This window comes from Ptychodera flava, chromosome 22 (genome assembly GCF_041260155.1).
Source record: "Ptychodera flava strain L36383 chromosome 22, AS_Pfla_20210202, whole genome shotgun sequence".
In the NCBI taxonomy this organism is placed as follows: Eukaryota; Metazoa; Hemichordata; class Enteropneusta; family Ptychoderidae; genus Ptychodera; species Ptychodera flava.
The window spans coordinates 3,685,449-3,698,947 of record NC_091949.1 but is presented as its reverse complement, the minus strand read 5'-3'; the positions used below and the strand labels follow the sequence as shown (position 1 = coordinate 3,698,947).

At 35.0% G+C, this 13,499-nt stretch overlaps 1 protein-coding gene across 1 annotated transcript in view; it reads right to left on the bottom strand.

Moving 5' to 3' along the window:
* Positions 1-13,499, bottom strand: part of LOC139122477 (WD repeat and FYVE domain-containing protein 3-like) — a 74,034-nt gene that overhangs the window by 46,689 nt on the left and 13,846 nt on the right. Inside the window, 12 exon segments of the mRNA XM_070687874.1 lie at positions 238-410; positions 1,010-1,231; positions 1,988-2,421; positions 3,523-3,737; positions 5,136-5,466; positions 6,048-6,134; positions 6,812-6,963; positions 8,750-8,850; positions 9,321-9,459; positions 9,987-10,180; positions 11,731-11,832; positions 12,526-12,698. Coding sequence (XP_070543975.1) covers positions 238-410; positions 1,010-1,231; positions 1,988-2,421; positions 3,523-3,737; positions 5,136-5,466; positions 6,048-6,134; positions 6,812-6,963; positions 8,750-8,850; positions 9,321-9,459; positions 9,987-10,180; positions 11,731-11,832; positions 12,526-12,698 — 2,323 coding nt within the window.

The window sequence follows — 13,499 nt, the reverse complement described above, 5'->3', positions numbered from 1 at the left end:
AGCATGATTTTGTGAAAATACATCCGACTTCAGCTTTAACAGTAGGCACTGTCAACAAATCAAATGGAATCCCAGACCTTTCACCAACTGACATTTATTGCTGATCAAAAATAGTGACAATAACACAACAACATCAATCTCCATTATGACAATAGCTGCACATACTTTTCAATGTCACTTTGTGGCAGAGTCTCCTTTCCAACATCAATAATGACAAATCCACACACAGATACTTACCTTTTGAGAGTTCATGAGTATACCATTCAAATACACAGACACTGAACTATTTTTCAGTACTGCTCTGTTGAGAACCACAACCAGGTGATGCCATTGACCTTCTTGTGCCAATTCTGGGATCCAAAATTTAGCGACAGATTCTCCATGCGATGGTGTAGACATATCTTCTGGATCTAATAAAAAATCAAGACATAATCTTCTATTAATCCATGTAAATATGGTGAAGCTATATTCATCTTTCATATTAAGAAAGTCCACAGCTTAACATCTTCCCTTATAGAACCCCAAAATCCAACATTATCAGTTGCAGCACATAATTCTTCTGTTATAACTTTGGTTGCATGGCCATTGCTATTCTACAAACACTCTTTAAACAACAATGTAAATTCCATCCCTAAACAAAGCTGTCTTTCAATTGAGGATAACAACAGATCAAGTCTTTCTCTATCATCAGTTGTGTAAATCTTCACTGTATTAAACATTTCCTCATTTACCTGGATTGTTTCACGGGTACACTGATAACAATGATGTTCAACAGCCATATGTTTATTGACAGTTAACAAATTCAGCTGTCGATTATCGCCATCTTCAGTGATCATGAGTGTGTACATGAGTATATATGAATTTAAATGGCTGCTTTTGTGTAGAAATGAAACATTATGTTGAAATGGATGGTTGTATTTGCAATTGTTTTGATCTAGCGGCATAAAAGATGCAAACTGCATTGACAATAGCAATTCTCACACTGCTAAAATGATATATTGTTACTAACTTTTTTGTTGTACTTTGTCTTCCAGTGTGCTGACAACAAGAGTCCTATCTTGAGCTGCAAGATTTACAGACAGGCAAACAAAATGGTTTTCACTGCCAGAAACATTCCTAGTGACTGTAAGTAGCCGTACAGGATGAGGATCAGCTATTGGTGAACTGAATCTATCCACACACAACCAGACAGAATATGTAATACCAGATTGCGGTGGAAAAACTCTTTCTCCTGTAAGGTAAAAACAAATCAAATGTAATCATTACTGGTGGTCATATCATTCAATCTCTTTTTACCATGCAATGGAAATGATAACAGATGCATAACAACACTACAGCATATGCAATAAACATGTATACATAGAACTAAAGTATGCATGTGACTGGCGTAGCTGTAGACCAGGGTAAGGTTTTTATCATCGAGACTGAACTAGGGAAAATGTGTCATGTATTAATCAAATGATTCATTTTGACTTTATTACCACAAGTTTTCTGATAATAATACATGGTTACTAATAGTCTACATGAAGAATGAAACAAGCAAAATAGTCAAAACATTTCACGTGCTTGTAAAAAAAATATAGGTCAATTGCCATTTACAATTTGAGATTGATTATTTTGCATATCAATCGCTAAGAATGCACAAATGACAGTGAGGGAGTGTAGCTCTCTTTGAGGATAATTGCTCCACGGCAGATATCTTTCCAATGGCCTTTCATTTGAAAACAGATAGCAATGAATCTATTCTGATGTACAAGATGTAGCAGTATTGTTACACATGTGTTTCCCTGGGTGATGAGGCAATGTTTATAAAATCCAGTGTTATCAAAATTACTTTATATAGGATACATCAAATAATTTACACTCAGTCATAAAACCGCCAGTAAGGTATTGTATCACATTCTGCCTGCCTTTAAAGAGTAATAACATGGCAGAGATATGATTGGTTAGTTGGCTGAATGTTTGATAATGTAAGATGAGTGTTTACCTGATCCGATGCCTCCAACAACAGTGTTTTCTACACCACCAACTACTCCTGGTACAGATACTACAGTAACAGTGGGTGGTTGCTGTGGGGCAATGCTTGGTAAATATAGACATCCAAAGCCTTCAGCACTCATATCAAATTCTACAAAAGATGGCGTTACTGATGCCCCATGTAGACGAACATCACGAGGGGTTGTCATGGATACCAGACATTTGACCCGTGTCAGTGGTACACTGTCTCCTTCTACCTTGCAAAGATTACAGTTACATTTGGTTGGTAAAATCTCCATTGAATGAGTTGATTTGTTATCAGAGGAATTTGACTCAACTGACTGTTCTATGGCCGTTGATGAACCAGAGGATATATTCTCCATGCTGTCATATTTTTCATCCCAACCAGTACAACAAAGCGGTTGTCCAAGTCGCAGAAAATCTCTATAATATAAACAAAGGAAAGAAACATGTCAGAAAAGTTTTTATAAAGTTGGTTCAACAAATTGCAAATCTGCATAGCTTATCAAATGCAATAAAATGTAAACTTAACCCTGTGAACTCCTGGATTATCATATCATAGCCTTTGAAGAAATTTGAGGGTTACTGACATATGTCTTGGAAAAATGAACATAAACCACAGCGTTCTCTCAAGCGAACAATCAGAGTGTTTGGTTGCCATGCTCCTTCAATCTGTAACTACTTTATTCTTGTGGCTGTCCCAACATTGTATGCTCAGCTGGGCTGCCATAGTCTATGCTTTGAACTTTTGAACTGTGACTTTAATTTGAAATGAAGTCAGCAGACTGTCTTTGTACAGAGTGAAACAATGCCACTTTCACACCTTTCTGAGTGAAGTATTATTTTTTTTTTATTGACTGATTGCATGACATTCATTCTAAGGCAAATGATTGCTCCACGTCATATACAAATCAAAATCCATGACAACGATTTTCCTCTGACATACACTGCTTTAGTACGGTAAGCCTATGGCCATGCAGAGAGGTAGTATCGACACCCTACAGTTCATGAATATCAATCTCCAATTCCCCATTGTCATTGTTGTTCCAGCTAGCAATACATGTATATGTTGCTATGTCCCGCTTGCACATCCATGTACCACATAAACACCTTGCATTAAAATGCCTGGTCTTTTATATTTGCACTTGATTTGCACAGAAAAACCTCAACGAGAGTTGCTATTATCCACAAGAGAAGCTTCAGCATGAAGTTAACTATGACATGACTATGAACAGGTCATGTCAGCTGTGACGACATAACATGACTGCTTGAATTCTTTACAAATAGTCCCATCATTCTCTCCCAGCATAAGTTTGAAATACCATACCCAAAGCTTAATTCACAACAAATTGGGTCTATGCATGTGATAAATATATAATCCCCCTTATTCCTCATTCATGTGGCTGATTGCAGACATGTGATTTCTGTGTAAGAGCCGTATCCTCCCAAGATGTAAATACTCATGAATAAATTAAATTATACAGCTATTTATGTCTCAACACAATACCAAGTACATGGACTTACCTGAGATCTTTGGGTTCTAAAGCCTGCGAAGCAAGCCTTTCCAGTATATGCTGCAAATAGCTGTGTAATGGGTGTTGTTCATCTGCCAGTGCAACTGCAGCTCTCTTCAATAGTCTTTGTAGAAGCCCTGCTTCACACATCACTTGTTGGTTTCTCTCACTTTTGACTAAGTTCTGTATTACATCTGCTACATGGATTTGTAATGCCACTGCCATCTGTATTGACAATCAAGATTTCAAGAGATAAGATTAAGGTGAAGTACTACGAATTACGTCAAAATTAAGTTGTGGTGTCATTTTCTTGAAACTTTGCACAAATATTCTGGAAGTTGTGCAAGTGCAAAAATGAAATAAAAAATGGGGGTCACCACGCTTGTTTCCATGGAAACGGACGTTAAAATGGCGTCGTTAGAAATAAATAAAAATGATATAATTCACTTAAACTAAAGAAAGCAATTATAAAACGCTTAGCAAATGAGTTAATTTTAATAAACACCAAGACTTAGGATCCATATTTATTGAATGTATAGTTTTCATGATGTTTGTGAAGAAATTTTAACATAAGTATCGATTACAAAATGACGATATCGAAATTATATCACTATATAATTTTCGAACTTTTCTTCCTGTCGCTTTGAATGGTGTCATTTTGACCAAACTTGGCGAATAAACTCCTGACATAATACCATTTAGTTTACGCTTTTAATAAAAGGGTGTCACCACGCTACTTTTTACAATATCTCCAGGTGAATGGGTAATTTGCGCCATATAAATGGGAGAGAAATGTTAATTTTTCGCTCATATTGAATAAAAACCAGCTTCCTAGGGGTCAAATATGACAAGTTATAGGTCACATGTATTTCTAAGACACTGGGTCAAAAATTAGGTAAAAGTGCAATTTCAACAATGACAGGTGATGTAAATACATGCCCTACAAAATAACCCATTTGCGGCAGGCTGGAGTTAAATATGCGCAGAAACGTTCTAAAGCGTGTGCGCGTCCGAATTCGTCACCCTTCACCTTACAATGCAACTGCAAACAAATATGAATGGAAAATAATTGAGTCTAAAGCTACAAATACTAGGAAAACAAACATATCTTATTCCTATAATTGTGTAAAATTTTGATTAAAATAAATAAGAGGGAGGAGATTCCTTGTATTTTTTCTTTTAAAGGCTTTGAAATGTTGGCAAAAGCTGGTGCTTAGTTGTATTACAGGTAAATATACATATATGCATACACACATGGAGAAAGACAGACAGGCAAGGAAACAGACATGCATACATACATTGTCTTTTTCCACTGGTGACCTATCATATGAACTCCTTTTGTCAGGCTTATGCTACAAAATGGTGGCTAAAATATTATAACCATCAGACATAATTTCAACTGTGATAACAATAATGATAATAAAAGCTTAAAATGGTGGCTAAAATATTATAACCATCAGACATAATTTCAACTGTGATAACAATAATGATAATAAGAAGTAAAACATTTGATGAATTAAAGATTGAGAAACTCCAAGTAAAATGCTCCACCACATATTTGCATTGTCAAAATTTTCTAATATTGACACGTGTAAAAGTCCTATATGGTAATTGCAAGCTTACCTGTGTATTCTGTTTGCATTGTATGGCTGGCAGTAAATCCAGTATTGAAATAACAGCTCCAGGATGTACTATTGTAGGATGAGTTGGTGGTGATACATAGAGAGACACTGGTGTTTGAACTTGTGATCTAGATGGGGATCTACTCGGTGACTTCAATCTCTGCGAGTCATCACTGATAGATGTTGGTGTGGTGCCTGCAGACTGTGGTTTTGATGTAGACAGAGTTTGTGGTTTTCTCATAGGAGATGCTGGTGGTGATGGTTTAGGTGTGAAAGCATCATGTACATGTCTAGATACTGCTGGTGACGTGATTGGGGTCTCTGCAGATTTTCTGCAAAACAACAATAATGACATTTCATTAAAGCAACAGGAAAAATTGCATGCATTTATGTTATCAATGAAAGAATTGAATTAAAGTTTCTGTGTTTTTTTCAAATACTGGCCAGTCATCATTTAAGGATGACAGTGTTACTCAACTGGCTACCGTCAACTTCCTTTTCTATTTTAATTTTTCTTAGACTTGAAGCTTATTAACCTCCATAAAAAATACCACAAAATATCAATTCATCACCAGATTAATTCTGCACCATACAGTACTTATGTATGAATTTCTCTCCTCTGATGGAATGAAATGGAACATCTTCCATAGGTATTGCTCTGTGTTTATTTTCACTATATTTCTTGAAACGTCAACCATGCTTTCATTCATACCTTACCACACAAATATTTTTATTGATTTTCAATTCTCTCTTCAAATTTCATATTTTCACATCTCCATTCAAAATAGGACTGCGGCCTACATGGTTTAAATAGGTAAACACTATAAAAACAATACCCTTCAATTGACTATGTGAGATAATCTGAGTGTAGAACTGATTGCTACCTACCACATACAGTAAGTCTATTTCTTACCTTTCAAATGCATCTATCGCAAGGTCATACAAACATCGGAAGAGAAGACATGCAGACTTCAGACCAGCAGTGATACCACCACTATAACTAATCATAAATAGGTTTATTAATATACTCACTCATAACAGTTCCCATTGGCACATGGAAAAAGGTACACTAAACCCAATCTTACTAAGTTATAAAGTATACATACAAATGTGGACACAAACCAGCTACAGCATTATATTACTGCGTTAACATTGGCAATTGCTATGGCATCCAAATAGATTTTGATATACATACAATGCACTGTCTTGATACAGGCAATTAAAGAATTGGAATATTTCCAAAATGCATTCATAGATCACCCCGATGCACATTCTCTACAAAGCTTTAGAATATACAGTGTGAACATGAGATTTCCAATGAGAACATGAGATTTCCAATCAAGAAGGTACAAGTTCAATTGATGTCAATTTAAGTCATCATTGCCAGTACTGACATCATTTTCTGCCATATTTTAGTCCCGACAAGTTGCCATAACAGTAGCTCAGAGATACAAAAACGTTTTGATTAATTCCATGATATCATGTCACACATACAGACTGTAGACTAGCTTGTAGGCTTACTTGATTCAAATATAAAACGGTACAAAATATTCAGAAAAAAACAATCTATTTATTGATCTATACAAAGAGCTGTGCAAAGATGTATAACAAGGATTTAGGCTACAACATACGCTTATGGACATGAGAAATATGAATATTTGAATTACTCTGACATACCTGCTTTCAATGTCAAATAGATTGTAAAATGGTTGGGTACTAGAGGGTATATCAACTTGAAGACTATTATTATGAAATGGAGATTGTAAATAACTATCTGATGAGAAGAATCCAAGTAACCTGATGGCATCTGTCAAACTTTCAAATCGAACCTAGAAAAATAAACCAAGAATACAAATTATACACAGTATACATTGTATGATATGAGAAATAGTTCTTCTGCAAAAAAGCTTTCAAATTCATTCATTCATAAATAAATGCACAAACATTTCACCCATCCATAAATAACATACATATGGAAACATATCTACTTTAACCCTTTTCCTGCCAAATTCATATTTCACCATCAGGTCAAGTTCGTTAAAACTAGTGACACATAATGTATCCCATTTGGTGTATTTTAACAAAAAAATTGGAACATTTAAAGACCCCTGAAATCACAGATACTGTAAACATGATTTTTATGGACTAAAACTGTTTTAACAGACCAAGCCAAATGGGTGGAAATACATATGGTTTTGGCTCGATACCGCTTTCACTCAGTTGGCTGATAGGGAAGTGATACTGTCTGCCAGGGAAAGGGTTAATGTTTATAATATAAATGAGTCAGCAAACATGAGTAATGTTTGTGTTTCTAGATTCAAATCTGAGGTTTGTCTACTGTCACATCAACTGCACAAAGAGGTTTTATCAAAATATTTCATTTCTGTAGAAATGGCCAACTGAAACCAAAAACCAAGTCTGGGCAAATTTTAAGAGACCATATCAACACATCCATCATTGCAAAAAAAATCATACCATTCACCAAAGGACAATAGCGTAACATAACTACCCTTTTTGATTTGTTCATGCTTGAAATACATGAAATTGCTATTATTTTTGTCACTTATTACCAATATTCAACTTTGTAATACTCCTAAATCATTTCATTTCATCAAATGTTCTGCATACATAGCAGATATATATGAAAGCTTCCAGTTGACACATAAAGCACTTTTGATGGGTGATTAGCAATAACCAACTCCAGCAACAGATACCATTAGATTTTGACAAGTTCAAGACACATACACTTGGAGATAGCAAGTGCATATGTGGAGTGAACTGGTCAAATCCGAGTGGTATACACGTCGTTGGGGAGGGTTTATTGTTTTTATATGATAACAATATATTTAAATTTTGGTATGAAACATTTGAAAAAGGATTTTGCTCAAACTAAAAAGCTTAAATAAGGTATACGTATTACACTGCCAGTGAAATATGAATAATAACATTTGACTGATATAATGCACAGCTAAACTTGTTTCTATGTACGCACACAGTGACTGTCAGACAACACCACAGACCTCATTACAATTAACCATCTGTATACACGATTGAGAAACTGGATACACTTTTACTGTAATTATTGTATTCCGTTTTATGTATTAATTTCAGCAAATTGATCCTTCATTCCCTTTCCAATAAGCTCCTCATTTTAGAAAATTAGTTTGTATTCAGGGCCACTTGGAAAGGTTCCAAACTGCGGTATTTCATTTCAATCAGATTGCTATGTTTTTGCTATTGATATACTGGTATAATGTAAGTTGGATTATTAACAGCAGATTGAATGGTACAGATTGAAATATTAGACTTGAATAGTAAAATCCATGTACATTTTATGCCCACTATATATCATATGCATATGTATTTCACTTCACTACCAGGACACTTGTCAGGAGATGAGATTGTCTGAAGTCTCTACAGAGTGGCATTATACTGGTAGCATATGCTTGCTTGAGGAAAGTATCATACACAATTTGCATGCCGTCTTAAATGATTGCACAGGTATCCACACAAATGGCTACCCATACAAAATACCATATTACTACCAGACAAAAAATTAAAATCATTGTGGGCACTCCATCAACATAATTTGACTGCGTTTATACTATTACTCACCTCTGACATGAAGAACTTTGCATTGGCTGGTTCATGTCTCATTGCTGCAGTCAAGGTTTGAAATACAATGTGAAGTAGTTGTAGGACACTACGTGGGTCAGCTGAAATATCATCATAATACAGAAAATCATTGAATATGTAAATATTAACCAAATGAACAAAGCATAGTAAATTAAACTAGATCTTATCTAAAACAACACAATATGTACTCAAAATGTAACAAACCAAAAGGTCCACAAATGAATAAATTATTGTGTATTTGTCTATATTATTTCATGTAATTTTCTTCATGTATGCATGTAATAGCTTTTCATCCTAAAGCAGAGGTCAAGTTGTTATCTTCTTGTGAGGCAACATTAGGGAATGGTAGTCCTATCAAGGGGGAGTTATCAAAGGGTGAGTGTTGAGGAGAGAGTTTTTTGTCCAAACACCTCAAACTTTTTGTAAAATTACAATATTTTATATTTGAAACAGATACTAAATGAAAGCACCGCATTGTACCGTACATCAGTAAAGTTTGATATTGGCATCACAGTGACAGCCTGATCCATTGATTAAATATGATACATACCGGTATCCCATGGTGCTTTGGGTGGCTCTGCAAGACATCCTTCCATAGAAACTAGTACAGACATAACGTACACAAAACCACCAACTTTCCTGAACACTGTTCTTGATCTGTGGCTTTCCCGTAACACAAACAACAAAGACTGTGGAAAGAAAAAACAAAAGACTATTTCAGTCATTCAGCCTGATACACACATATCATTATGATTCATCAACAGCCATCTAATTAATGTATGAGTTCAAAAGTTTTCATTTGTGGTGTACTTTTTAACATACAAAATCTGGAGCTAATTCATATATGTACCGTACCTGATGTCAATTATATTGACTTTTCATGCTGAGTTTGCCACTGTTTCTTAATAAAGTATGAAAATTGCTGCTGTTTTCTTGCATGCATAAAAACGATGGTATAAAGTTGAGATTAATGAACTAACTACATGGAGAGACAGATGATGTGCATGTTACAAGCTTAGAGTGGAATGGCTGAGGTTACATACATTGCATATTCCTAGCAAGCATTACATTTATTGGCTGGTACATATTGGAACTGGAAGTCTTGCTGTGAGAACAGGAAAGTGGTAAAACTAGATTTGGTACTGTCTGTTGGAAAGGTGGCTTTTCCCATACAATTATTGTCTTTCAATTTCACTCTTACAACGATAGAACTGACCTGTAAAATATCTGTTTTGAATTGTAATGCTGTTTGTGGCGATGAATGCATCATACTAAACAGTGTCCCCATATCATCATCACCACCACTAGATAAAATCAACTGTTGCACAATGCCAAGGGCTTGTTTCCTACATTGCACATATGGAACCAAGTTGTGAGCACACCTTGCTCCACCACTCTCACGAAACACACCTGAAAAATGAACAAAATTGAAGTGACTTGGTTTTACATTCAAGGCCTAATATTTATCCAGCTAAGTTCAACTGTCACTTTCAGGTAACGCTGGGTCAAAATCAGTAAGGCATGACATGTCCTGTTTCAACAAAGACTTAAATATTTGAAGGTCCCTGAAAACAAAGTTACTATAAACATGACTTTTACTGACCAGACTCACTATGAAATACATGCAAGTAGGTGCAAACAGGAGTAGGTTTTAACACACTACAATTTTTACTGACATGGCATATGGGTAAGTGACAGACTTGGCAGGATAAGAGTTAAAGAACCAAATCTTAATTTAGATAATTTGATTCTAGCTACTGTAGGTTGAACTTGACGACTGACCACCTTTCCCTGCCAAATATATTGCAAATTCATAAACAAATTTACTAAACCTTTCTTCAAGGAAACTTTAAACCATTCTCTTTAAAAATCAAGAATAAGAATGAAGGGTCACTATGCAAAGTTTGGTACTATGGAAGTAGAGACATTACCTGGCATATATCCATATTTCAAATTCAAACTGAATGCTATCCTTATCTGAACTCTATGGGGAATATGACATTTTTTGATTTTCACAAAAAAACAAGACACAAATTTTCATTTACTTCAAAAGCTTCAAAACAAGTCAAAATTTTGAGCCTGAATAACAATTGCAAAGTTACAGTCAACCTGAAGGGCACAGATAACATGTCAAAAACTGAACTTGCTGCAGGTAATTTGAACCACATGTTCGCTGAATAAAGTTCTCAATATCAATTGAGAACCAACAATCAGTGGCAAGTATTTTTATTTCTTCTGAGTCAGTGTAAAAATGTAAATACAAGTAGTTTTAGTTTTACTGCTTAGATGTACAGCTTGGAACAGTTTGATCACTGGCTATGAAAGGTAATTCATCTGAGTTATTTACACTATCAACAATTATTTCAAAACTGGCATATATAGCCATGATTCTGTTATCTGATCACGGCTAATGATTTCAAAATTGGCATATATAACAATTGTCCTGTCATCTGGTCATGACTAATGATTTCAAAACTGGCATATATAACAATTGCCCTGTCATCTGATCATGGCTAATGTTTCAAAACTGGCATATATAACAATTGTCCTGTCATCTGATCATGGCTAATGATTTCAAAACTGGCATATTGTCCCATCATCTGGTCATGGCTAATGATTTCGAGACTGGCATATATAACAATTGCCCTGTCATTTCAAAATTGGCATATATATTACAATTGCCCTGTCATCTGATCATGGCTAATGATTTCAAAACTGGCATATATAACAATTGTCCTGTCATCTGGTCATGGCTAATGATTTCAAAACTGGCATATATAACGATGGTCCCGTCATCTGGTCATGGCTAATGATTTCAAAACTGGCATATATAACAATTGTCCTGTCATCTGGTCATGGCTAATGATTTCAAAACTGGCATATATAACAATTGTCCTGTCATCTGATCATGGCTAGTCATTTCGAGACTGGCATATCCACCAATGATAATAGACACTCACTTGCATTACTGGCATTGAAGCTCACTAATGTTGTCATGGCTTCCATGACTTCAAAAGCTAATATTTCTTGCTTTTTTGGAACATCAGTTTCCACCCGATAACCTGCAATATGAAATACATTGAAATTGGATGTGCACATGTACAGATTGATGTCTTAACACTTTTTACACAAGGGCCATGTTTGTGTGCAAACACAAAAGTGGTTGACATGTCACACCATAAACTGAGTCGTTGGTGACTGAAGTTTGAACAATTGCATTGACCTCAGCTGTAGTATTGAGTTGCACTGTATTGTCAGTATTTCACCAGGAAATACAGCAATACTTCCTCCTGCATTATATGCTTATGGTGGATATTTTACAGACATAAGTATGTAAATGCAAGAATTCACGAACAGTTTTTGAGTTGCTGATCAATGCTGTTGTATGTATGAATCATCACTTGTCTTGTAGAATCCCTTCGTTGAAAATCAATGCTGCAAATTTTAATATTTTTCACTATTTTTGTTTTTAATGTGAACAACAGTTTCTTGTTCTACTATCTAAATTATGTTGATATACACAGTATTCACCTTGTCAGTTCAGCCTGTACATGTGTACACTGCATTGTTATTGTTGACAACTGAATTTTTGTCCAGCTCAAATTCAAATGTAAACAATGACATATAAGGTGTTTCTCCATGCTTTTTTGAGTAGAACAAGAACTTGCCATTGACATACAAAACAAAAATAGTGGAAGAATATCATAAAAGGTTACAACTATTGGCCTTTGAACTTGTCTTTCACTCATACTCACCATCCTCAATAACAGGTTCAATTTGTACATCTTTCAACAATGCTGCATATCGGTGTAAACACGTGACCATAACTTCTAAAAGACCTACTTCTCTGTAAACATCCTTATATATTGCACTGTAACGTAAAATTCTAAGTAGACTCTGAATAGCAACAGTACTACAATCAATAGACCTGAAAATAAAAAAATAACAAAAACAAAAAATCTTACAAGTAAGTCAACAGGAAACACTGTTGCTTAATGATAGTTAAAAACAAATCTTATCGACTGATATCAAGAGAGACTAATGAGGACATAGTTATCTGCCGTTATGTCAATTGATAAACCTGCATGTATGGCAGTCACGTCTCTGACCAAAACATAAACAAATGTATACATCGAGGATTGTCAATGGCAAAAGTGTTTGCAGGATCACTGTCAGTTTGATTTGGGACCAGTTAATGACCTTTCATCATGTAAATTACACTACTTGTACCTGTTAATGTCATATTTCTTTTTCATGAGATGGTGGCTAGATCTATGTGGGACTTTTGCTAAATCTACATAAGATATTTCCTACATGTAAATTCTCTCCTAGATCTGTACTAGGTTGACATGAGATCTTTGCTAGGTTCTATTGTTTATCTTTACTAGAGATACGTATGATCTTTAACTATACAAATTAATCAGAACTTAGTTTTAGATACTGCAGTTTGACTCTTATGATCAGCCTCTGACTGACGTTCCTTGCAAAGAAAAGCATTATCATTAAACAAATACTAAATTTAATAGCACACATGGGGAAACTAATTGAGATCGTGAACCAAAGGAAATGTTGAACATACTGAATAATTGCAGGGAATTTGCTAATTTTCTAAAACGAGGAAATTATTGGATGTCATTTACAGTAAAAAAGACTTCAAAACATCATCGTATCTCACAGGGTTGATATGGGCACCAAAAGAAAGATATTCTCACGGTTTTCTTTTCACATA